This window comes from Poecile atricapillus, chromosome 20 (genome assembly GCF_030490865.1).
Source record: "Poecile atricapillus isolate bPoeAtr1 chromosome 20, bPoeAtr1.hap1, whole genome shotgun sequence".
Classification (NCBI taxonomy): domain Eukaryota; kingdom Metazoa; phylum Chordata; class Aves; order Passeriformes; family Paridae; genus Poecile; species Poecile atricapillus.
The window spans coordinates 8394230-8420896 of NC_081268.1; the positions used below are offsets into that span (position 1 = coordinate 8394230).

The 26667-nt window shown below is 51.5% G+C and overlaps 1 protein-coding gene across 1 annotated transcript in view; it reads left to right on the forward strand.

Moving 5' to 3' along the window:
- Positions 1 to 20597, forward strand: part of ASTN2 (astrotactin 2) — a 305793-nt gene extending 285196 nt beyond the window's left edge. Inside the window, exons 21-23 of the mRNA XM_058853725.1 lie at positions 12466 to 12566; positions 13749 to 13932; positions 19654 to 20597. Of these exons, the coding sequence (XP_058709708.1) occupies positions 12466 to 12566; positions 13749 to 13932; positions 19654 to 19891 (523 nt within the window). The 3' untranslated portion in view covers positions 19892 to 20597. The remainder of the gene's footprint in view (positions 1 to 12465; positions 12567 to 13748; positions 13933 to 19653) is intronic.
- Positions 20598 to 26667: the final 6070 nt, after the last annotated feature.

Sequence of the window (26667 nt, forward strand, 5' to 3'; positions counted from 1 at the left end):
CACAAGCGAAATTGTTTTCCAAGTGGAAACATGAGTTGAAGGATTAACTCCACAAGGGCCTTTCCGTGCAATGCACCGGGATTAAATATTTATGTTGGCAAAAAGCATGTAATGGGCAGCTCCAGATCAGAGATAATGAAATTGAGGTGTGTGGAGAAAGCAGGGGGAGGCAGGGGGCTTGCAGGAGCAGACGGGAGAGGGACCCTAGTGGATTGTAGTATGCGTGCCTGGGCGATTACTTTTGGTTTTATTAATACCCCACCTGTTTGTGGGGGGACCCCAGCCCCATCGCTGGGAGCTCTGCAGAGCACAGGGGAGGGCAGGAATCAGCCATTCCCATTCCTTGTGTGCACATCAGTGTCAGGCAGGAGGAATTGTCACCACGGTGGCTTTCACTTAGAGCCACCTGAAGTGAGGGGGGCAGGCACTGTCCTGGAGGAGGTGCCTGGGTGGGGAGCAGGGGTGAGACACCCTCTCTGTGTCATCTGCAAATGATGCACAATCCTAAATCATTAATAGCAGTGATACAGGATCCCTGGCTCTTCCAGACCACTGCAGTCAAGGTTATTTACCGGTGACTGTATCGCATCAGGCAGCAATGTGGTTTGGATTAGAGGGAGGGATCCTGATCAGGTCAGGAGAAGGCTCATGGCAGCAACCACAGCACGAGCAGGTCCATGAGAGACTCCGTGGTGGGTGTTTGGGAGGAGCCCTGCCAGGATGGGCTGCAGGGGAGCACAAGGACAGTGGCAAAGGAGAGGTGATGCAGGAGGGAAGACCCTCCTCTGCTGCAGGAGGAAAACAAGGGGTGCATGCAACAACAAAAGCTGCTGCTCTTTCTCAACTCATTATTTTTATGAGACAACAACATCTCCCTCTTTCCACCCAACAAGAAATATCACAGAAGGCGGCACAAGGGGGGTGGGAGTCCCGCGCGGGGCCGTGGGACCCCGGCCAGTGTCGGGGCCTCCAGGGAGGTATGAAACAAGGCATGAATGGAGTGTTGGGAGAGAATGGAAATCCACTGGCTCCCAGGCCGGCTCTCCTGCGGGGGGTCCCTTGCTCACGATGACAGCGCTGCCTCTCATAAACACGCATTTCCTCATCCCCATTTGTTTCTCTCTCTTGTGCAATCTCTTGTACCAGACGGGAATGGGAGTGAGTCCCACTGGTACGTGAATGTGTTACAAAAAACCTTCCCACCCTGCCACCAACGAAGTACTGAGAAAGTACAACAGGGTTTAGAAGGAAAAAAAAAAAAATAAAGAGAAAGAAAAGAAAGATGGGGCAGCTGGATGGATTTGCTACTGGCCATGACTTATTGTTCTGAGTGTAAACTCAAGGGCACGTCTGTGCTGGCAGTTTGCAGCAACAACTGCACTTGGTGCTCTGCATCCCTCTGGGAAATGGATGCTCCTTCCCCAAATCATTTTCCTGGGTGGAAAACTTGTGACAAAAATAGAGGCAAAGTAACTCGACTGAGATCACATAGTGCTGAAATCAACAGATATCCCAGCTCCAGCCTGCCCAGCACCATTCCTTGTGCTGGGTTGTCTCACTTGGGGTGTGTGAGCAGCGCTGCTGCTGCCAGTCCCTGGGCATGGACCAGGCTGCCCTTCCCAATCCACACTGCTGGGACAGAGCACAGCTGGGGTGAGGTGTGACACTGCTGTGTGGAGAAAAAGGCAAGTCCCACCATCAAACACATCTCCTGGACTGGTTAGAAGGTTAGAAGGTCTCCTGGAGCTGGGCTGCTGAAGCAGGGATGGAGAATCAGCTGTAGCTGCAGAGGAGGAAAAGCTGCAGGGAGTTGCAGCTCTTCCCTGCAGAGCAAAAAACAAGGGAAGAAACCTGCAGGGAGTGATGCCTCTGGAGCAGCATTTGCAGGGGGACAGGGCTGGCTCCACACCTCTGGAAGCTCCCAAGTACAGTCACTGCAATGACAAGAGGCTCTCCTGCGACACAGGACCTGACTCCAGTCCTGGCTTCTGGGGCAGCAGGGCTCTGGCTCTTGGTTGGTTGGCTGTGTAGCCATCATTTCAATAAAGAAATGATTAAAAGAGGGTGGGGAGGGGGGAAAGAAAACCCCAAAACATCTGTTTTACTTCAAATCAGGGAAGATTCCTTTGCTTGCAAGGAATGTGTAAATCACGCCGGGCTGGGAGATGTGCATACCCTGCCTGAAAGCTCCTCTGCACTTCAAACGAATTCTAACATGCTTACTGGGATTTTGTTTTTATTATTTGTTTCAGGCCCCCTGCCCCCCCATCCTGCCCTCCACCCTCCCTGTCTGCCTGCTGGAGCTGTGAGAATCTCCTGCCCACTGCCAGTTCCTTGCCCTGTGCCCCTGGATTTGGGGACTTTGGGGCACAGGGACAGTGAGCACTGCAGATGTGGCTGGCATCCTTCTGGCTGGCACACAGCATCCCTGCCTGCCAGCGTCTCCATGCCAGCACTGAGGCCATTGCAGGGCCCTGTTGGCCTCCCTTGAGCTCCCAGCTGGGGTTTGTCTTGTTGGGATCCTGCCTGGGATGCTCAGAGGGTCCCCTCTCCCCTGTGCATTATTGCTGGGCTTTGTTTTGCACGGCTGCCTCTGGAAGGTGAAGCCAGGACTGGCCAGCGGTGCTGGGGACAAACCAGTTCTTGATCTTGATCTCTGTGCAGTGGAGACAGATCAAGAGCTCTGTCCTCAGGGGTGCACAGCCACCTCCCTGTGCCAGCTCCCTAAGGTGGCTGTCCCTGGGGCCGAGGACCAGCTCTGCTCCCTGCAGTCAGCGCAGCCCTTGCCTTTCTTCTGAAAGCAGGGGGCCCTACTGCCGTGGCTTTTATAAGAACAGTCAGCCATCGACTCGCTTGCCGTGGACCACCCACTGCTCCTCAGATGACACTGCCTTTTGAAGTCACTACCAGCCCAGGCTGGATTTCAACCAGCAGTCCAGATGGAAGCCAAGCCCCCAGGAGAATGAGAACAAGCCCTACCAAGGGGATCTCCAGGGGTAGCAAGCTGTGGAGTGTCTGGTTCTTGTTTAGAGGGACTATGAGGTTGGGAGGGGCAAAGATTTCCCAATTTGCCAGGGGTCACAACCTTCCTCTCGCCCATGTCCCCAGGGCCAGTGATGGCCAAGCTCTGCAGAGTGTTGGTAGGTTGAGCAGCAGGGATGGTTAGCTGTGAACATTCCCATTGTGGAGCTCCCTGCAGGGGTCCAGGGCTTTGCTCCTCTCTCCTTTCTCCTTGGCACATCTGGAGGAAGAGTACTCATTCTCTCTCTCCTCTTGAATATTTATTCCCACTCTCCTGCTCATGCCCTGCAGCCACAGCCACTCGAGCACTGCTGTCTCCTCACGGAGGAGGATGGCAGCCATCCCATGGGTGGACCAAGGAAGGCACTAAAGGCATGTGCCACTCTTGGCATAACCCACCTGGCACGCAGGACTAATGCTGAGATGAGGCTGAAATCCACCCACAGATCAGTGCAAAGACAAGCAAAACCTCCCCTGAAAGCAAAACTTACCCTCGAAGTGCCAGCCTCAGCAGAGCTGAGCCTGGGGGCTGTGGGGTGTCTGTGGCTGGGGGAGCAGGGTTGGGGTGTCCCAAACCGATGGGGACAGCAGCAGGTACTGCACAGGAGGAAGAGGATGCAGGTGCTGCCAGGGAATATCCTGCCCTGAGGAGCTGGAGGGATTGATGTTCTCTGCAGTGCCCTGGTGAGGCTGTGGCAGGGCCTCAGGGACATGTGGGATGCAGAGCCTGAGGAAAGCCTTCCTTTGCTGTGCCAAAGACAGCTCCATCCATCACCATCGATGCTCTGTAGCCCGAGCAGGACCAGCCCCTCAGCTGGCAGCCTTGGGCACCAACCGGAGCTGTGGCACAGTAGGAATTGTTCCAGCATCACAGGGAGTCAGAGGCAACTCATCTGACCTCTGTCCAAGGGCTTTGTTGGGCACCCCAGCAGAACAGGGACTCTGGCACTTCACAGACTGTAATGAGCTGCTGTTGCTTCACTGGAGACAAAAGCACCAGCCTTCAGTGGCTTATTATCACCTCCTTCTGGTTCTTCACTCCACCAAAGGATGCTACAATTCACATTCTGGCTAGCATGGGACCTTCTGTGGCCTTTCCAGGCAGTGGGGGGAGCACCTTGCCTCAAGCCCTGAGACAGACCGGGAAGGTTGTGAATAGCTGGGCCAGTTCTTACTGCGTTGCCTTTAGAAGCACATCTGCAAATCTTCATCCTCACAGCCAGCAGGATGAAAGCAAGGACACGATGGCTGCCAAGAAATACGGACCTCAAACACCCTCTATCCATCCTCTCCAAAGCTGGTAATTCCATGGTGATCCTGCTTTTTCTGCCATCGTTCTGCCTTCACAGCTGGGAACCATCGCCATGGGACACTGTAGAGTTCTGCTGGGGCATCTCCAAGCTAATTAAATCCTCCTTGCTCCTCAGAGAGTGCCTAGGAGCTAAAGCCCCAGTGTTGCAACATCAGCTGTGTTAATGTTATCTCGTGTCAGGGTGGCTGTTTTGGGTGTGTTGTCCTGCTGCCACGCCAAGGAGCTGCTCTCTCATCCACATCCCGTCTCCATCAGAAGCTCCAAGCTGCTCTCCAGAGAAGATTGCTCTGCTCTTCCTTCTTCAGTGGGGTAAAGCTGCTCCTGAAAGGATGTACTCTGAGAGGGAGGGATGAGGGAGTCATTATCTGCTTCTTGCAACAGCTGGCAGGGATCAGGGGGGACAAAGGAGGGGATCACAAGGCAGAGAAAAAGGCAAGGAGGGACAGTGGCACTTCTGGAGCTCTCAGCCCCAGGGTGGTGATGAAGAAACTCTGGGGATGCAGCAGCCAGGAGGGTGGCAGTGACCTTGCTGCACCTTCTGCATGAAGCCATGGCCTGTCTGGCATTTTCCCCTCTTTTCCAGTGAAATACTTTTTCACCTAAGGCAGTCTTGGCACTGCTGCTCACAAGGTGTCCGCTGGCAGAGGGGCTCCGGGGGAATCTTGGCTGTCCAACACAGCTATCATTCAGGAGCAGGGATCCTGGGAACAGAAGGTGGCCTGTGTATCAAGGCCTTCTTTCACAGTAATGGGAATCACTACTCTGGTGGGTTATTGACAGGGTTTTGAGGGAAAATTGAGATGCACGGTTGAGGCTGGGAAGGTGAATGCCCTGCCAGGCATTTCTTTGTCAGGGAGACAATAGATCCAGGCAGTAGCAAGGAGTGGTCGGGATTTTTAATTAATTAATTTGTTTCTTTCTTTTCCCCTCCACCCTTTGTTTGGATCTTGTTTAACAGATCTGAAACAAAAGAAGGTTGATGAAGTGCTCAAAGGAGGGAGAGCTGAGCAAATCTGCATCATGGCTTGGCTCAGGTGCAGGGCAGATGCTGCTGAGGGGTTGAGGGGACCAGCACCCAAGCCTGCCTACTCCAGGTTTTGGCTCTTTGTGGCCTCACAGCTCAGAGGGCAAGCCCAGGAGACCTGGGGCAGCACGGTGTGGGATGCTGTGACACCAAAGTGACACTGTCCCACATTCACTGGCGCTGCCCTCCTCCCTGTGAGAAGTGCCATGCTCTCCAGTCGCTGTTTGTGAGCATGGCCATGGCATCTGCTGCAATTCAGGCAACCTTGGAGCATGGATAACCCTGAGTGACTTTCCCAGGGTTAACCCAAAGCAAAGAAGGACCCCAGGCTGTGCAAGCCTGTCCCCAGTCCCACAGCAGCTCCACCTGCCCTCACTGTCTCAGAAATCGAGTCTCCTCTGCCCTTTTCCCAAGGTCTCCCTGATCAAATAGCTTCTTACTGTGCAGAGCAGCCTGAGCCTTCCTCCTGTATTTGATGGGCACTGTTTTATCCACTTAAAGACATCAGACACCTGAGGCATGTCCTGGCAGGTACATCTGACAACTGTGGTCTGGTTTTATTGGAGGGCATCTGTTGAAGGATAACGATTAGTCTCACAGCATTTGCTGTGCTGGAAAAAAAGGAGTGTGAATTGTGAGAACAGTTTACTGACAGCCCCAGGTATTGGTGTAATGGCAAGGCTTTGATACTCCAGAGTGGCACCAGTTGCTGCTGACCTGTTCCTGCATCACGCTGATGGGAGCAGGTCAGTTGTCACAGATGGTTAAAAGCAGCTCAGTTATAAAAGGTGCTTTTCTTGGTTGGTAGATGAGTGAGGAGAGCTTTCTAAAAGATGGGATTATTTTCAAGATTGTATCCTCCACTGTTTCCTTACTGTGAAAAAGCAGAGCTGGAACCAAAGATAACGAGCAGTGGCAGTGCCAGCCCCAGGGAGATGGCACAAAGGTGACCACTGCCCTGTAAAGCTTTGCCCAAATCCCAAGCCTCCAGCAGGGCCTTTGGCAGGGGTGCAGCATGGTCAGTCCCCTGCCAGGACACCAGCCCTCCCCTGGCACCATGGACATGGGTATGGCATGAGCAAGCCCAACAAATAGACCAAGAAATCCTCTCCTTCCCAAAACCACCTCCTGCTAATTGTCTGCTCAGCATTTGCTGCAGAGACTGGGGGGGTTGCTCTCATTTACCTCTCTGAATTTTCTCAAATCACAGAGTCATCACTAAGCTCAGCTGCATTCCTGTGGCTTGTGTGGACCGGCTGCTTTTTATTTAATTTGATTTCTTTTTAAATTCTAACGGTTTCTGAATTGGGAATGCTTGCACTAAACGCACACACCCCTTTCCATGGCTGCCCAGGCAGCTGCTGGCAGGCAAGCCCCACTCCTGCTCCGTGTTCCTCAATGGAAGTGGCTAGGAGGCTCTGCAGGGGATGTACAAGCCCACAGCGAGGAGGAGGAGGAGTGGGTGGGTGGCTCCTGGATGAAACACCCACAGCTCTGTCCACCCCACAGCACCCCTGGGCTCCCACACTGCTCGAGAAGGGTCTTTTAGGGAAACTCTGTGTGTAATTTATGGATGTTTTAGCTCCAGGAGATGCTGGGATGAAGGTCTAATGCTGCTCACCTGTGGGTATCAGGACAAGGGAACACGCTCCTCACCTCAAGCCTCCTGGCCTCCCTCTGGCGAGCCCCCCACCTTGGTGTCTGGGAGCTGAGGACACTCCCAGACTGCAGGAACAGGAGAGAACAGTTTGTTTGTGTCCCATGAGCACAAGGACGTGCACGGTGCGGGCTCTGATGGGTGTGTTCACACCCACGTGTGTTTGGGGGCAGCTCCACTCTGCACATCCTGGCACAGCCCGAGCCCAGCCCCATCCCTCGTGCCCAGCCTCCGTGCTGAGATCACCGGGCAGCAGGGAAGCGTGGAGTGCCAAGAGCTGCTCCACTGAGGGCTTTTAAAGGGAGGCCTCGGCATTGTTTTTCAGCTGGAACAGGAAGCGAGAAGGGCTGGCAAGGCAGGGTGTGATGTGTGTGTGTCAGCACGCTGGAGCAGCCTCGGCAGCGTGGGGCTGGATGCGTGCGAGCCCCGCCAGCCTGGGCTGTGCAGGAGGCACGGACAAGCTGTGACCAACTGAGGAGTGATGGCAGGACGTGCATGTAACACCTCAGGCAAGGCAGGATTTGTGTTTTCAGGCTCGGCCTGACGGGTGGTGGTGGCCACGCTGCCAGGAGAGGGAGAATCCATCGCGCTGTGGGACACCAGCCAGGGTCGCCCGCGCCGAGCCGCTGGAGTTAACAGCAAGAGTCTCGTGCACCAAGCCCAGGCAGATCAACCAAGCTCAAGCCAAGCCCCACTGGCAGGAGCATCTTGTGGTTGCACCACTTTGGGAAGCTTGAGGCTGTGTTTTTGAGTGACACTGGGCTCTGGAGCAGCACCTCTGCCCTGTCCTTCCTTCACACAAGCTCCTCTCAGAGCCTGGGTTGGCCACACAGCCATTGCTGCTGGATGCAGCCAGCTCGCAGTAGACACATGCTTAATTAACGTGGGGCTTTGGCATCTGCTGAGTGCTAATTGAGCTCCTTATCAGAGCCTTTCTCTGCAGCCCAGGCAGCCCCTTGTGGTACAGCATCTCACAGAGCAGCTGCACCAGCCCAAAGGGCTCAGGAAGAGCAGACAAGGCACACCAGAAATGCCTGTGGTATCTCTGGAGGATATAAAGAAATCAGCAGCAGAGCTAAGGAAGGTCAGACTCAGAAGTCCTTATCTCGCTTCCCGCAAATAAGGATCATGAGTAAAGCACTCAAACGTCATGAGCATCATCAGAGGGAGTTAAAAAAACATGCTGTCTATAAATAAGTAACATGTTTTGAGCTTTCGTTCTCAGTCTTAAGAGCTTTGTGCCTTTATAAATTTGTATTTTGGGTTATTTTGTCTGCATTGAGAAAGGATAGAAACATTCTTTTCTGGGTTTTAAATCTCTTGAAATGCAATGGACAATCTCAACAGTTATTGGGTTCCAGGAAGCGAAGCATTAATATCCCCCTCTTGCTTTCTCTTCCTCCCCCAAGAAGCATCTTGAGCCTAGTGATAAAACCCAGCCTTCAGCCAGCATTGTGTGGGGAATCTACAAGGAAAGTATTGACATTTCATGAGGCCAAATCTTGATTGGTTTCTATCTCTCCCTGAAAGTTCCTTCAGGTCCCAACAGGTTTAAATTTAGAGGTAAACACATAACCAGCTTTACTTTATAGGACTTTGTTTGCTGTGATTTGCTGCAGAGGTGGCAGCATTTCCAGGCATGGAGGGCTGATCCCTGCCAAGAGCATATGTGTTTGGACATCTTTGAAACCTCTTCAGGTAAAATATTCTGATATTTCTAGAAATACAAGTCTGGATGTAGGATCTTACCAAAGGCATGGGTGGAAAAGAGGATCAGCTGTGAGACAGTAGCGGGGAACCTGGAGCTTCTTTGGGAGAAGATGAGGAAGTGTCGTGAGGAAAGTTTATCACTAAACAAAACACCTCCAGGTTATAAAGGAGCTTTTGCCAGATCGTAGCTACCATATGGCATTCCAGGTTGTCACAGTGACTGAAGGTCTGAGACCTTCTAGTTTCTGGCTTTGACTTCAGCCCAGAGATCTCTGCCTTGGGCAAAGCGCTCAGAACCACTCTTTGGCCTCATTTATTTACAAATTGTCAGTGTTGGCCTATTCAAGTGCAGCTCTGGCCTCACCAGTGGGGATGGTGCCTGGCTTGGTTCTTGGCCAAAAACGCTGTAATAGATTTAAGTGGGGCAGGAGGATCTCCATGGAGTGCTGCAAAATCCCACCTTGTCCTCGGCTTAGCTCCCTCCCTCAGAGTGATCACTTCAATTTTCCCCTGATTTGTCTTGTGGATGCAGAATCATGGAATGGTTTGGGTTAGAAGGGACCTTAAAGCTCATCTCATTCCAACCCTCTGCCATGGGCAGGGACACCTTGCACTATCCCAGGTTGTTCCAAGCTCTGTCCAGCCTGGTCCTGAACACTTCTAGGCTTCAAGATGTGGAGTCCACAATCTCTTTTGGTAACCTCACCACCCTTATTGTAATGAACGTCTTCCTAATACCTTACCCAAACCTACCCTCCTTCAGCTTAAAGTCACATCCCCATCCCTCCCATGCAGGGGTGGTCTCCCCTCTCACTGGCCACCTGTTGATGTCCCATTGGGTCCTAGGCTGCTCCTTGCCTGTGTCTGCTGAAGGTTTCCAGCAAGATGTGAATGCTGGGTTTGCACAGAGACACAGGTCTTTGCACTCCCTTCTCTTAACTCTCCATTTCCGGGAATAAAGGAACAAAACTAAACCTCAGCACTCTGCACAGTGCCATTAACTGGCCATAAAAGTGTTTTGATGCAGAGGCTGGGTGGTCAAGCGGTTTGAAAGCGAGATTGGAAACCATCATCTCCCGAGTTTCCAAACTGTTCATGTCACGGAGCCTCTCCGGGGCACGATGCTTCACCCCATATGTCTCTGTTTACTGTCGATAAAAGAGCTATTAATGCTGCTGTGCTTCAGGGTGATCTTTTGGACTGTAATTAATGTTAAAACCTTCTGAGGTCACTGGCTGGAAGGAGCTGGAGAGGTGAAGAGGCTGTGTGCTGCTGGGCTGCCAGCCTCCACCACAGCTGGGGTGATCAGTGCCGTGTCCAAAACATCTCATTCACAAGGAATGGACATGAAATAGTTTCCTCTAAGGTTCTTGAAAGGGGACTGGCTTCAGGTGAGGTAAAGCAATTGGGTTTGTTCTCAAAAAATTTTTATCAAGATCAAAATCACTTTCATTCTGATGTTTTTATTCATTTACATTGGTTTTTTTTTGTTTTTTTTTTTCTTACATCATCAAAAAAAAAGATGAAATGAGGGCTTGTTTTTTGACATGTATTTTTTAACCCAAAAACCAAGAGAGATGCTCTTGCTCTTGGCAGCTGAGTGACTTTGTTCCTGTGTGAGCTGGGCAGAGGAGAGAAGTGCAGTCAAAGGCTTACACAGGTCTTCAGCATCACCCAAAGGGGTGGATGTGCTTCAACACCCAACCAATCCTCCTGACCCCACTGGCGATGGAATAGGTGAAATGGGCACTAATTGCTGAATGTTACAATTATGTTTTGATAAAAGTCTTCTGTTTTCCAAGGAAAGTGCTGTGGTGCTGATTGCCTCAGAGCTAATGGAGCCAGACTGAGCCGCTGCAGGCAGAGCAGAGGTTACACATTAGCTCTGCTCAGCCTTTTCCCAAAGCAAACACAGCACCACAGCCACTGTGGCTGGGCAGGTGACCCCAGCATGGGGATGGGGAGCAGCTCCCATCAGTGCCCCAGTGTTAAACCCTCTTGTTGTGCTTCTGCTGATGAGCAAGAAGAGCCCTGCAGTGGGTGGGCAGCAGGACTGTTGGGGTCCCTGCCCTGTTCTCCCTCTGCAGCTGCTCATCTCCTGGGGCTGGTGTCCCCCTGCCCAACTCTGGGTGCCCCTGTTGGTGCTGCTGAGACACAAACCTTCCCTGCTCCCAGCAGAGGACTCCTCATTCCCCTTGAACCTCCTGTCTGCTGAGGGGAGGGAAAGGACCGGTGGCACCTTCAGGATGGGATGCAAAGCCCTGCAGTCGGACTCCTGCTTGGAATTCTGCATTGTCCTATTGCTCTGTGTGTGGTACTTGTGAGGTGGCACAGTGTGGATGTCCTTCTTGAGATGCTCCCACTCTGAGCAACGCTCCTGGTAAATTAAGGAAAATGATGCCATGCCAGAAGGATTAAATAGCATCTCCTCGGGCGAGGAGTGCGTCCCCTGCGTGCCCCAGCTTTGTGAACATGGGACTTGTCCCTGCACACAAGTGAGTTCCTTGGCAGGCTGCTGGCATCCTTTCAGACAGCAAGTATTGTTAGGGAGCTAATGCTAATTGCTTAGAGGGAACATGTCCTGTGCTGGGAATTGCTACCGTGCAAATGTCAGTTCTTATCAGCCACATGTGGGATGTGCAGGGCCTGCAGGGAGGAGAGAGGGGCCTGGCAGTGCTCGTGTGTGGGGTGAGGAAGAGGGAGGCATTGCTTCCCTCACCCCCAAGGATGCTAAGGACTTAGGATCATTCCTTAAATAAACATAACTCAGGGTCTCAATCCCCTTTAAGCTTCAGCTGCTTTTATGATACTCCTGGCACTCCCTTGCCAGAGCTGGTCAGTTTTACCTTAGGCTAAGGAGGGGTGGTGTGTTATTTCTCAGGCTGGGTACCCCACCACCAGGCAGCTCAGACCTCTGAGGGGTTCAAACCAGCCCCTGCACTTTGTCAAAGCCAGCTTGACTTGCCATTCCCAGCTCAGAGGGAACAAATATGAACTGATGCCCTTTGGGAGAGTGGACAGAAGATTGTCACCCCTGCTGTGAAGAAGCATTCTCATCTTGGAGCTTTGATGCTTTGAGCAGGACTCTGAGCTCAGCATCTCTGGATGTTCCATGCAGCCACAGCCTGTTTATTCAATGCTCCATCAGGCACAAAAGCCATATTTTACTGTCAGATGCTCTCCATTAGCTTCAAGTGTGAAATTATCATTCCCACCCTTTTTTCCAGCCCCACCCTTGTGAGGAAATGAGGGAGCAAACAACTCAAGGGCCGTTCACAGGACGAGTGTGAGCTGTCACTTGTCAGCACAGAGCCCACTTATGGCAAGAATTACTGCCCTGCTCCCAGAAGGGGCAGAGAGGAGCCCAGCTCACAAACACCACCGTTTTATAATGTTCACACCAGGGCATGGCAGAGCAACCATGAGGTGTTTGCATCTCTCTGCAGCCAGGAGGATTCAGGGTGCAGCCCCACAGGAGTCCCAGGGATGGGGGAAGAGGAAATGGAGCCCCACAGATTCCAGAAAGGGATGAAGTGGCCCATCTCCTCAGCCCTGACTCCTATCCCTGGGTCCTCCTCTATTCCAAGAGATCATCTCACATCTCCCTGAGATGCCAAAGCTGACTGATAGTACCTGGATCACATATTTCCTTTCTCTTCTGCAGTCTGGTTCCCTTAACAACCTGGTGGTGTTGGACTGAGGGATTAAAACCTTGTTTTCTTTTTGCTTCCTGCCTTGCAGATTTACCCTGTATGCTGTGGATACACGAGGGAGACACTCAGAGCTGAGCACGGTCACCCTGAGGACAGCGTGCCCGCTGGTAGACGACAGCAAGGCAGAAGGTCAGTGTCCAGGTGCCTCATGTTCTGCACCAGGAGACATTTCCTGCTAATTTTGATTTTCCTCTCTTTGCTGTGCTCCCACAAACCTGCCCAGGCCCATCTCTCCCAGCGGGAAAGCTCCTTTAAATTCACCCATGGGCACAGGGACGTTCATCTGGAGAAGGGGGACAAATTTCAGGAGTGTCCAGGGGCAAAGTCTCCTTCCAGCTGGTGACTCCTTCCCATGCATGGCTGTGGGAGCTGGAATTGTGTGTCTCACACAAACCCCATGGATAAAGAGCAATCCCTTCTCACAAACCTGAGAGAAGCAGCCCTGGCAGGGAACCTTTGGCTCTGGGTGTTTGAAGGGGTGCTGGGGGCACCTGGATCAGTTTGGAAACAGAAATGTTGATAAAAGCCCAGCTACTTCTGCACATTTGCATTGTTCAGTTTTGAAACTGATCCCACTTGTCCTTACACCCAAACTAGAGCACCTGGCTGCTTTCAGATTTAAGAGGATTCCTCTATGTGACCATCATGTTGACTTTTCTCTCTCTTGCTGGCTTTCCATTGGAAATATTACTCAGAAAAATAAATTGGTTAATGTTTAGTTCCATGTTCAATAAGAAAAGCATATGAAAATATTACATTCCCATGGAAAAACAGCAAACAGGTGACTAAGGAGAAAGAAGGAGATGCAGTTTTGTGCATTTCTCATCTCCAAAAAGAAGAGAGTTAACACTCTAGTTTAACACATCTGGGCTGCTCCAGCCAATGCTCACAATGATGAAGTGCTGCTTTTCTGGCTGAAGGGCCACCCTGGCATCAAGTGTTGATTTCTTCCTACTCTTTAGCACCATGGCTTTTGGTTTGGTGAATTTGGGAAGAGCTTGCTTGCGCTTCCTGGGAGGATAAGGCTGTCTGCTTGTCCTGGCAGCTTTTTGCCTCTCCTCCTTCTGCTCCTTCATGGAGCATTGCTGGAGTCTTTGGGACAGTTTTCTTGTGCAGGGAACCCAGTGCAGGATCAGCCTGAGGGATTGCTGAATGCTCTGCAGTCACTGAACCCACAGCAGGCAGCCCAAGGGACTGGCAGCCACCCCAGCTGCCTGCCCCTGCTGCCAGCCCTGCCAAGGGCTCTGCTCCTCCTCTTCCCGTGTTAGCACCTCCAGCTGGTCATTAATTCCACACCCTGATCCTTTCCAGAGATAGCTGACAAAATCTACAACCTCTACAACGGCTACACCAGCGGCAAGGAGCAGCAGACAGCCTACAACACCCTAATGGAGGTTTCTGCTTCCATGCTCTTCCGAGTCCAGCACCACTACAACTCCCACTACGAGAAGTTTGGAGACTTTGTCTGGCGCAGTGAGGATGAGCTGGGGCCCAGGTACCTGTCCCTTCCCTGTGTCCTGTCCTGCCCCATGCCCAGAGCACCCCTCTGCTTGGCCACTGCCTTCTCCTTGTAGCTAAGAGAAGACTCTTTTTGGTGTTCACCAAGCTGTCTTGCATCCCCTTGGACCACCAGGTCCTGCTCAATCCTTGGATGGATGCTGGTGGCACACCTGGCAGCTGGGTGGTCTTTGCATGAATGTACCACCCAGCCTGAAGCAGGTGCGTGATGCTTCAAATGAGCTGGGGGCTTGGAAACTCTGAGGAGTGGGGGGAAAAAGGTGTAATATAGGCCTGGAAAGGTTTTTTCTTCTCCCTTTCCTCCTCCCTTTCCTTCTCCTGCTGAGGATCTCTCCTTAGTACCAGGACGACAGCTCACAACTGTTTACACCCCTCCTGGACAGAAATCCAAGCTGGCCTGGGGTTTGTCCTCCTCCAGAGAGGACCTTGGCCATGGTTTCTTTGGTAGTTCATTGGCCTCTGGCACAGAGCCATTCTCATCCTCCCCCCTGCCTTCCCTTTGATGACACTGCAGGCTTGTTTGTCCTTTGCAACTGTTCCTTTTTCTCTGAATCCCTGGGAGCCATCAGCTTCTTCTTACACATCTTTATTTCCCCTGTTACTTGAGATCTAACCCACTGAAGGATGCTGCCTAACCCAATACCTGCATCAAGCTGTGGGACAGCAGGGTGACATTTAAACTGCCAGTTCCAGGACCCATCTGGAGCCCATGGTCAATTTAGCTGCTGTCTGCTGTCCTCACTGAGCCAGGGGAGCTCCTCACAGCACTCCTCTGCCCTGTTCTGTACTTGAGAAATGCATGACTTGCAGCCAAGGGGATGAATCCATAAAAACCTTGCCAGGCTCGTGACAAGAGCAAAGCTCTGCCATCCAGCCTGGCTTCTCAGGGAGCTTGCACAGAACCAGAGGCACTGACATAGCAGGAGGCAACAAGGATTCTTTTTTCTTTTTTTTTTTTTTTGCCAAGGGAGGCCATCTCATAACAGGATTTTAATTGACAGACTGTTCTCCTTCCCTGGGGGACATGCATTTTTGTACCTTGAAATGTTTATCAGATGAGCCTCGGCTTCACAGTAAATGTTCTCTCATAAAACGGAGCGACAAGAGGGGAGTCGATTGCCTCTGTGTAATAAATACATCACACTGAGGTCCTCGTGAGCCCAGTTTCCATGAAAGCCACAGGTTACTGCAAACAGCTGCTGGCAAGAAGACACACTGACAGCCAGATGTCCCAACCAGACCGTTTACATTAAGGAGACATTAAAAACTTAGCTCATAGGTGGCCCTAAACCAGGACTTTCCGTGGTCAGCAGCACCTCAACACCTGGCTTGCCTCATCCTGCTCATCTCCTCTAGCAACAACAGCCCCTCTCCTGCTCCCCCCATTCCTCTCACAGACTGAGTGAATGTCACACAGTTAATTTGTTCCAACAAGACAGAAGAATCTGTCTAAATCAGTGAACTTTAATGCTACTGTGCATCCAGAGCTCTGGATCAGTGCAGCCAGCATGCTTCCTAACACAGCCATGGGGAGATTTCACTACTATTTTCTCTTGCTGTGTTTTCAGGACGATTCTTATGACCAGTGCAAGCAGGGAATGGCTTTTAGGAAGAGGCAGAATAAATAATTAAGTTAAAATCTCTTTTCCATGCCCCTTTTTGTGGCTACCAGTAAGACTGGGGTCAGTACATGGCATCAGCTCAGGGCTCACAACCTGTCCCCTGCTCCAGCCAGTCACCCAGGCAGGCAGCTGGGCTGGCCAAGGGACATGAAATGCATCTCCAGAGCAGCTGACTTCTGGTACAAGGGGGAATGCAATGTTCTGATGGGAGCCTGTGATAAGAGGCCATCAAGTCCTGGACTCACTGTCCTTGCACACGAGGGTCTGAAAGACCCAGGTCAGTTCTCAGTAGAGTGGAAAATCTGAATTTATGACAAAACCATCACATACAGGAACACAGCAGCCAGACAGGCACCCTCTCCCTGCAGAGACAGGAGTCTAATCCTTCCTTCCAGCCCAGGTATCATTTTTTAATGGCTCCTTCATGCTGCTTTGCCTGCTTTTAGTACCTCCCTCTGAGCTAAGGCAGGCTTGGCTAGCTCTGGATATATTTTCATCCCATACCAGCCCTCAAGATGAGTGTTGTCTGTCCCCTGTGCAGGTGGAGGGGACACACATCCCAGCAGAAGCACCCCTGGCACTGGGCAGAACAGGAAGCTCCTACTCTTGGTCAAATCCTTGCTGGAGCTGGCAGCAGGGACCTCAGTGCCCTGTCCCCTGTGCAGTGGAGCACTGCTTCATGCAGGAGCCCTTGGAAAGTGCCCTGGCAGCAGACACCCATCCCCTCCCTTTTCCTCTCCCCCCCAACACCACGAGGCACCGCAGAGGGAAGTGGCTGCTTAGAGCTGTCACTATTTTTAAATCTCCCTCTTCATCACTTGTGACTGTGCTGTGACCTCCTAAATCCACCACCTAAGCGCAGTCCAGAACCAGCCCCTGGCTCCTGTGGTGGGCATGTGGTGGGAGACAGGGCACTGCTGACCCACACCAACATGGGAACATCCCCATCTGGGCTGTGGGGTGAGGGGGAATGGGGTCACTCCATCGCTTTGGGGACTGAGAGCTTGGGGTCCAGCCACAGGCAGCCAGGAGAGTGACTCCCCTCTCACTCCCCTGCTGTCCCCTCCCAATTCCTGCCCTTTAATAAGGCAATAAATTGCCATTTCTGGCAGGGATGAGGTTGGTCAGCATTTAGGAAGATTTCATTTCCAGTATTTGAAAAGGTGGTCGTTCTGACCCGACAGCCCTCCTTAGGGAGCACTTGGGTAATACCCAGGGCTTGATTTATGGTGTTAAATTGGCAGCCCAAGAACTGCTCCTGTAATTTATTACCCAGTCTTCACCAGAAAGCCTCTCTCTCTTTCTCACCCCTCCCCTTACCCGCTCTGTCTCTCTTCCTCCTTATTTTTTTTAAGAGGGAACAGCTGACAGCCGAAAGCTAAATCTAACATTTACACATGACTTCATTACCCCGCTAAAATAAATGACTCAAAGCGGTGAAACCCATCAAAACTGGAGCTTTGGCACTGGACATCAAAAGCAAGGGGCCTGATTCCCTCTCCCCCGTCACCCTGTCTCCTCTGTGACCACAATTCGGTGTGTTTTCAGTATCTCACAGGGCCAGCCCATCGTGTGCCACATCCCACCCTTAAACACAGGTTTTTTCCTGGGATTGGCTGCACAGAGTGAGCTGTGGATGCAGCAGGTGTGTGGAGACAGCTCCAGGAGGATCACAGCCTCTGGCACAGCAGGCATCAGCAGGATGGGGTGGCTTGACCCCTGAATTTCTTGCCATCCTTGAAGTTCTTCTCACACATAGGAATATTTGCCTGGATGAGAGGTCTGAGTATTTATCAGGAAGCAAGGGCAACATGGTGAGCTCTAGCAATATCCAGGGGATCATTAAAGTGTAGTGGAGCAAGTAATGAAAATGGGAAGGTAGAGAAGGCCAAGGGAAATGGAGGCTAAGGCAGGTTGTGTGGGAGAAAAGTGAGAGATGGGTGAGGAAAGCCATGGAGGGTGAGAAGGGAATAGAGGAAGGGCAGAGCAGACAGCCACTGGCCAGCTGAGACATGCACTCCTTGTGCTGCTGTTGGTAACCCAACACGGGGGATTGCCTCAAGGGCTGGCCATGGCCACTCCTCATTGCTCCCCTCTTGCTGTGGCTGGGAGAGGGCTTGTGGTGAGCTGGAATAGTGACCAGTTAGGGGGGAAAGTCTAAGGATTGCTTGTTTGGCCTTTGAATAAACAACTTCCCCACGCTGGCACAGCGTTCAGGTCCATGGACACCAGCACTAAAGGGCTGGGGAGGGGCCAGTGCCCTGTTTTGGCAGTAGAGCTGCTTTATGATAAATCAGGGTGATCATGGAGTTGTGGCCATAGAGAAATGAGAGTTCTCCTCTGTGAGGGTGCTCTGGCTGAGTGATCTCCTCCTGAGCATGGTCAGCTGATATAAAAGTCCATCCCATGAGGTGATGTGGGTCCTGTGCTTGCTCCCTGAAAGGGAAAACCAGTACAGATGTTAAGAAACAATCTCCAAGATTGTGTTCTTGCTCCATGAGGATGGGGAGCACTGGAAGGATCATCAGCTCCTGACTCTAGGAACAGAGTCAGAAGAAATTCACCCAGACAGGTTATTCCCAGCAGGAAATGACACAGGTGATGGTTTTTGGTCCCTTCCAGCTGCAGTGACTGTGATTTGTTGAAGTTTGGCAGCTGTAGAGACAATCACTACAGAGTTGGGTTTCCTGCTGAGCTGAGCTTGACCCAATCAGTCTTCACCATAAGCACCTAATGCCATCATGAATTTGTAACTCCAAGAAGCACACATCCAGCAGCACAGGACCTGTTCCTGGCAGTGTGTCCAGTCTTGGTGTGTGGTGGGAGCACCAGATGCTGTAGAAGGTCAGGTAATGTGAGTAGAGGTGTTGTGTCAGAGCTGGGCACAGCCCATGATGTCACTGTTAGATGTGTGTGGAGCTAAAGAGGCTCAAATTGCCCAGCCTGGCTTGTGTCTTTGTGGATGAAATCCATAGATGGATAGCATGGAGTGTTGTCCAAGAAGGGCCAACTTCCTTTGTTCCTTTGCCCTCAAAGCTGACCCAGAGCACATCACCCTGGGGAGGAGTGGGACAGTTTTCCATGTGCAGCCCTGGAGGAGCAGTGGTTTCCTACAGCCTTTCATCCAACATTCTCACTCCGGAGGGAGAGGTCTGAGCTGGCTGGGGGTGCCAGGCTGCCCTCTCGCCTCCTGCCGCCGTCTCTGCCCTCTGCTCTGGCGCTGAGGTGACCCTGACCAGCCCTTCCCTGGCGTCCCATCCCCGGACATCAGGCTCCCAACACTCCCCCCGGGCTGGGAGCTGACAGCCTGAGCTGCAACACCACTCAGCTTTCATAATCAAATAATCCCCATGTTTATGCCTTGCTGACTGACAGTGCTGCCCCTGACATATCATTATCGGGAATTTACATTCCTGCAGGAACTGTGAAATCCCCGACTCCTGAATCCAGAGCTTTCCTGTGGCACCAGAGGGAGAGGAAATAATCAGTGATCTTGAAACTTTCAGACCACTGAAGTAAACCCTCTTCCCTCCCTTTGTTTGATTTAGCACTTTGCAGACTCCCACAAGGGGATTCTTGGTTTCTTACGGGTTTATTTTGTTTTGTCTTAATGTGTTGTGCTTTTTTTCCTCCCTCTTCTAGTGTCAGTCCTTTTGGGCTGCTTACCTCCTGCAGACTTGGGAAATCAGGAGAGGGAGGGCTGAGCTCATCACTCAGGGGCAGGAAGGTGCTGGGGGTCTCACCAGGGTGCCAGGTGAGGCCAGCACATTGCTGGATCTGGCCAGGATCACACAGTGGTGGTGACAATCTAGCTGGGACAGACTGTCCCCAGGGCACACAGGCTGCTCAAGTGGCTCAGACCTGAGGTCTTGGTGCTGTGAAATGCTAGATCTACCCAAAACTTTGGGAAAAAGAGAGCTTCTCTCCACTTGGAATGGGAAAGACAATGTCTTAGGCAAGGGGTCTTGTCCATTCTTGCCACAAGACAGCGCTGGCAGCAGAACACAGAAGTCCTGACATCTGGTCTCCCCTGTGCCTTACCCACACTGCTCTGTCCCCATCTCTGTCCCCTCCAGGAAGGCTCACCTGATCCTGAGGAGGCTGGAGAAGGTCAGCAGCCACTGCTCGACGCTGTTGCGCAGTGCCTACATCCAGAGCCGCACCGAGACCATGCCCTACCTGTTCTGCCGCAGCGAGGAGGTCCGGCCGCCCGGCATGGTCTGGTACAGCATCCTAAAGGACACCAAAGTCACCTGTGAGGAGAAGATGGTCTCCATGCTGCGCAACACCTACGGGGAGTCCAAGGGGCGGTGAGGGAAGGAGCGGGCCTGGAGCTGTGGGAGGCAAAGGGACTCCGAGGAGTCGAGGACTCGTGATGTGCTGAGTGGCTGGTGGGGTTTGGGTGATGTTCAGAGGGGGTGGAAGGGGACAGCGAGGCCAAACAGGACTTTCTCACACAGATGGCAGAGAAACAAGAAATGAACAAGCTGGACTTTAATTTCTTTTCCTTTTTTTTTTTTTTTTTTTTAATTTTTCAAGAGTGAAAAAAAGAAAAAAAAAAAAAAAGAAATTACCTAATTTGACTCAGCATAAAAGCCTCTCCTTTTTAATCTTTTCTTACTGAATTTCCTGGACTACACGCTCCAAAACCCTGGGAGAAGGAGATACCCACTGGAGGCCAGGCAGAGGGGAGCTGCTGGGCGCAGGGTGATCCCCTCCCTGCCAGCGGGGCGAGGGGCCCCGGTGCCGTGGTGGCCGAGGAGGAGGTGGCGCGGGTGGCCGGTGACACCGCGCTGCCAGCGAGGGTCCCGGGGCAGGGAGGCAGGGCAGGTGCCCGGGACGCTGCAGGCAAGCTGGGCTTTTGTAGCGCTGCGAGGGGCCGGGGCGGCTCCGTGCGCAGCCTTCGTTCGCAAGGCTCCCGGCAGCTTGTTCTGTGCATTAAAGATTCCGATTAAGTCCACGCTCGCTGGCTCCCTGGTGTTCCTTCCTGACGCGGTCTCACCTCTGCTTGGGCATCCCTGGGGATTCACTGCTGGGTGTGACGCTCCTGGGATGAGGCTGAGATGAGGGAGCCCAAGACGGATGCATAGAAAGGAGAGAAAAGTGCAGCCTTTCGCACAGGGTCCTTCCCTCCTCGACACCCAGCATAGCCACCGGTCCCAGTGGGAGATGGAAGCGTGTGGGAAAGCCCAAGAAGAAAGCCAGGGGCTAAAGAGACATGGAGAATCTGGTTTCTTTTACTGTCAGATGTGGGTTAGGCTGGCCAGGGCTCCCTGTGGGTAATGGATTTCTCAGCCTGGTAGCCAAACCAAAAAGTGCAAGAGGGTGAGAGAGGAAAAAATACAAAAATCAGATCATCTCAAAGCTATTGTTTTTTGGTTTTTTGTTTCCTTTTTAAAGCAGAACAACGAACCTGGAGAGGGAAGAGAGAAGAGTGTGGGTTGAATGAATCGGTTTAGTCAGCCCAAAGCAAATAGTTTTGTTTAGTTTTTTTTCAGGTTATTTAACCCTTTAACATCAAATCAAACAAACAGGAGGTGAGTTTCAAAGCAAATATGCTTTAAAACCAAACAACAGTGCAGAATTTGATGTGGAGAAGGTTCAGCCAGAGACTTTTTTCTTCCTGAGCTAAACCTATTTGCCTGATTTGCACCCACTCAAATAATTCTGATTGTTCCTTCCGAATTGCTCTTTATTTTCTCCTTTTTGGTTATGTCTCTTCATTTGAGTCACATTCATGTGTTTTGGGAAGGACTCCAGCACCTGATCAAAGTCCTGCTGAAGTTCACAGAGAACTTTGCTGTGACATTGCAGCCTGTAAGACAAACCCCAAAGCACTGCAGGTTGCCTGAGGTCTTAATTTTTAAGCTCAACCCCTTTTTCTGATGGAAAGAGAGAGGATGACACTGAGCTCCAGGAGCGTTTGGACAGCGCTGCCAGGGATGCCCAGGCTGGGATGTTGGGCTGTCTGGACAGGGCCAGGGGCTGGCTTCTGGTCTTTTTTTGTCCCTTCCAGCTCAGGAGAGTCCATGACTGTGTGTGACTCTGTGATCAGCCCCTCCTGGCATCCACAGGCAGTGTAGGACAGGTCTCCCTGGGCACTGGGCAGGACACGGCACCGGCCGAGGCTGCCGGGAGCAGCAGCAGCCGCAGGGAGCTTGGCTGCTCCGTCCTGTCCCTGCTGCTCACCGGCTGCAGCTCCAGGTGCTTTGAAGCTGTCTTGTTTTCTCAAGGCTCTGGCCCACAGCTGTACTTTATAAACACAGGGTTTTATTTTGTTTTTGTTTGCTTGGCTCGGGGATGATTCATTTCTCCTGGAAGCCCCGTGCAGCACACGGCGATGGGGAGCAGCTCTGCGGTCTCGCTGCAGGCAGGAGCCAGCCTTGGCCAACCTGAGGGACAAATTGCCTGTGTTTTCTGTAAGTGACTGCACTGGAGGTGTGACAGGGATAACGCTGCCCCTGGGACTCCTCTCCATTGTGAGTGTGGTGCTAGGTGTTAGGAACAGGAGATGCCAGCCAAAACACGGCAGCTGGCTGGCTGGCTGCCCCTCAGCGTGGTTTTCTCCACTCTGACACTGCGAGATCCCCCACAGTGGTGTTTTTTGCACCTGGGATGCTCACAGAGCTCTGGGGAAAGGACAGAGCTGCAGCATGGGGATGTTTTTTTGCAGATGGTGATGGAAAGGAGACCTTCAGCTCTGGTAGGCCTGACTGGGAACACAGCAGGAGCAGCACAGGGACAGGCTGGTTTTCCTCTGGATCCACACTGCAGCTGTGTCCATTGCAGAGGCTTAGTTTGCTTATTTTGGAAGGCTGCTGAGGAGCTTTGCTTTGCATCCATGGTGAGACTGGCTGCTTGTATGGGTACATGTACAGACTGAGATGTGTGTGAGCCTGTGTTAATATGTACAGAGCAGGTGGAAGAGTCTAGACTCTGGGCTGCAGAGTTTGAAGGCCATTAACCTGTTGTGAAGCACACCTAGCTCCAAAATCAAAGCCAGGAGAGCCTCTGGCCAGTGATGCTACCCGGCAGAGAGCACCCAAGCCAAACAAAACGGAGGAATTTGTCAAGGTTACGCATCCTCCGGCACACAGCTGAAAGGAAGGGTCTGTATTTTCTCCCTGGAAACTTTGGAGAATGTAACCCTCTGGCTTTCAAGATAAACAGTTGTAGTCATAGCCCAGCAATGCTGGCAGATGGACCTGTGCCCTACAGTGTACACACACACACACAGACCCCTGCCACTCCTCTGACTCCCTCGGGGAAAAGGGATCCCAGCTCCAAAGCAAATTGCTGCTGCCTCAGGAGCTGGTTCCTTTTGCCAGTACCCTGACTTTGCTGTGCCTGGGCTTTGGCAGAGCAGGGGTGATCCTGGCCTGGGTGGGAGAGCACCAAGGGGTGGATGAAACATGAAAAGCAAGTGGGGAGAGGGGCAAAAAGATGCCAGCCTCCATGTTTAGTAAACTACTCACATCCATTTGAAAAACTGAAATTATTTCCCTAATGACATTGCTGGGAAGGGTAACTTCAGTGGCTCCTGGATGGAGTGATCAGCTTTAGGATGAGTTAAGGTCAGGAGAAACCTTCTCCATGTGTCTTTGTAGTGAGTAACAGCATGTTACTTTGTATGTGCAGGTAACAGCATTGATAGAGCAGCCATGGGTGTGTCCTGCACAACTTGGCTCTACTTCCCCCATCCAGGCACCCCAGCACCCCATAAACCCCAGCTCAGCATGGGGAGAGGCTTTCCCTGCAGAGAAACCTTTAACAAACATTCCCTGCCACTTCCAGCATCCTATGAGAGTCCCATCGGGCACACGCCCTTCCTGAGGGCAGCCCAGATCTGCCACTTGTCTGGCAGCTCAGAGCTGGTGACAGCTGCAGGTCCTGTCCCAGGGCTGCGTGGGGCTGTTCCCTCCGGAGGGGCCTGAACAATCCCCATTGTCCCCACGGCCATTGTTCCCCAGCCCTGGTCCCGGCCGGGCTGCAGCTGGCACAGTGCACAGAGGAGCCGATTGTTTGGGTTTTTGTGCTGCTGATGACACACCACTTTGGGACAGCTTCTTCCCAAGGCAGAGGCCTCTGGAGTCAAGTGCTGCATTTGCTCCTTTGTTTGTTTGTTTGGTTTCTGCTTTCTTTTCTTTCCTCTTTTCTCCTTTCCTTTCCTTTCCTTTCCTTTCCTTTCCTTTCCTTTCCTTTCCTTTCCTTTCCTTTCCTTTCCTTTCCTTTCCTTTCCTTTCCTTTCCTTTCCTTTCCTTTCCTTTCCTTTCCTTTCCTTTCCTTTCCTTTCCTTCCCTTCCCTTCCCTTCCCTTCCCTTCCCTTCCCTTCCCTTCCCTTCCCTTCCCTTCCCTTCCCTTCCCTTCCCTTCCCTTCCCTTCCCTTCCCTTCCCTTCCCTTCCCTTCCCTTCCCTTCCCTTCCCTTCCCTTCCCTTCCCTTCCCTTCCCTTCCCTTCCCTTCCCTTCCCTTCCCTTCCCTTCCCTTCCCTTCCCTTCCCTTCCCTTCCCATTCCCATTCCCATTCCCATTCCCATTCCCATTCCCATTCCCATTCCCATTCCCAGGGGTTCCTGGGGGCACCAAGCCTTGCAGTGGCACTAATCCTTAGCCACAGCAGTGCCCTGTGGTGCCACAGATGATTCAGTAGCCTGCAAACTCCTGCCTTGTTGCCCTGGGAGGATGTAAACCACACGTTGTAGCTGCTGGGCCAGGGGCAGGATTGAGCATCATGACATGAATTGATGTGTGCGCTGTGAGACACAAAGGAAAAGGTTTCTGCTTTATTTTCTAAGCACGTGTGGCCTGATTGCCTCCCTGAGTGTTGTTGGTCACAATGTTAAACCAGCCCATGGCTCACAGAGCCACCATGGTGGGACAACATGCCCTGGGCAGCTCTGGCCTTGCCAGTGCCCCTCAGCACCGGGCTGGGGGGCACAAAAATCTGCCAACAGACTCCTCATCCTGGGCACCAGGAGCTGCCAGGGCTTCAAGGATTGGTTTGCTATGAGGGTCAGGAAGCTTTAAGTGCTTGGGTGGAAAGTTTGAGCATTTCAGTAGTAATAAAGTGCGCAATAAAAAGAATTCCCTTTCCCTTCCCTGCACCTGCCCACCCTCCCATCTCTCCAAGCCTGCTTAGCAGACACTATGGCACGGAGCCTCATGGAAACACAGCAGCACCAGGGCTCGAGAAAAGCCATGATATTACAGTGACATCTGGAAAAGAACAGCTCTGTGTTACAAGGTGAGTGCCCAAAGACAGAGATGGGTTTTGGCTTCAGCCAGATTCATCCCCACATCTCAACTCTTTCATCAAAAATGCCAATGGACTTGTAGCATGAGTTGGTTCATCCCTGTGGGTTGGATGAGGATAAAAGGCAACAGCAGGATCTTAGGTACAGGACTCTTAAGTTTCTTTAAAAAAACCTATGACTGAGGAAGTGATTTATAAATAAAAAACCTGACAGATAACATCTTAAAATCAGGGCAAGAAGGGTGACTACAAGGGATGATGTTGCTCTTTGGATTAGGTCTCCATTCATTATAAGCAAAATGATCAAAAAGTTGTGAATAACCTTTTATCTATAAAAAAAATCATGGAAGTTGTTTTTAACCACTAACAATCCTCCCCACGCCCTAGAGAAGTCAGCCAAAAGATTGTCAAGACCTTTAAAACTATTTTGACACAGTATTGCCTCACTTGTACTTTAAAAAATGAAGACCCTGGCCCTTTGGCTGCATTTTATCAGAGAACTTGGGCCAGTTGTTGACTTGAACGATGTAGGCAGCTGTTATTCCAATCCAGGGCAGAGGCAAAAATCTGGGGCCATCACAGTATTTTGGTTGTTAATGAGCAGCAAAAAGCAGAATTCTGGCCTCAGAACCACTCATGTTTCTTCGCCTTCCAGGTGTGTGTGCCTTAGAAACTGAAAAACTGAGGAGGTGGAATGAATAAATCCAGGAAAAGGTAGTGCTGGACCAGGAAGGGTTTGCTGGTTTTGTGTGTCTACACGTGTGTGAGCAAGTGAACCCATGGGCACACATCTGCCAGCCTGAACATTCATTTGATTTTCAGATGTCCTTGTTTACATGGAGAAGAGGTTTTTTTTTTCATACTTGTGAGTAGTTTTCTTTATATTCCAGTCCTCCTTTGGAAGTTTTTTAAGCCTCTGTGTCTTTTTGATGTGAATTTTTTCTGCAGCTAACAGCTTCATTTCCCCATTTCAGGATGATCTTTAAGGTCCCTTCCAACCCAAGCCATTCTGTGATTCTGTGATTGCCACAGTCACCAATGCCATGCCTGTCTGAGAAGCTGTGGCTTTGAGCCAGGAGAGGATTTTGCCATATGAATTCAGAGCAATTTCCCCAGCTTTCTTTAGTGATTGATCTCCAGACAAGACACATAACCTGGACATAGAAACTGTTGTTCTGACTGTGCATTCCAATTGATCCTGGGGCGGTTGTGCATGTGCAGGAGGAGTGGAGCTGAGCAGAGCCCAGCAGGAGTGAGCTGCCTGCTGTTCCCTGCCTTCATGGCTGCTCCCATCTTCAGGTCTTTATTAATCCCTAATAGATAGCTCAACACATAGCCAATTGATTTGTGCATTGCTATAAACACAACCCCTTTAATCCCTCGTTCCTGGGCCTTATTATCCACAGAATGTACTATTGATAGGGCTGTGTGTGATGCACTTATACTCCATTAATAATGCATTGACCAAAGACAAGGATGGTATAGAAATCACAATGCATTCTTGCTCATGAGATTTCTGTCTCTCCCTGCTCAGTATGTTGCAGTGGTTTCTCACAGGTAAAATGCAAAACATTTTTTTACTGTCTTATTTATGCCAGAGTAAAAAAAACCCAGAAAAATTGTTGGTGCACGCTTCACAAGGCCTTGGTCTGGTGGGGAAACTGCAACCCCAGCTCTCTCTAGACCACTGGAGACTGATTTATCTTCATCTGTCTGTTTTGTCATGTGTCCAAAGGCTCTGTGCATCGGCATGTTCAGCTCTCTGGCTGCACTTAGTTTGCTTTCAGCCTTGCTTCCCTCCTAGGCAATACCCCTGAGCCAAGGCAGCCTCCTCCTGGG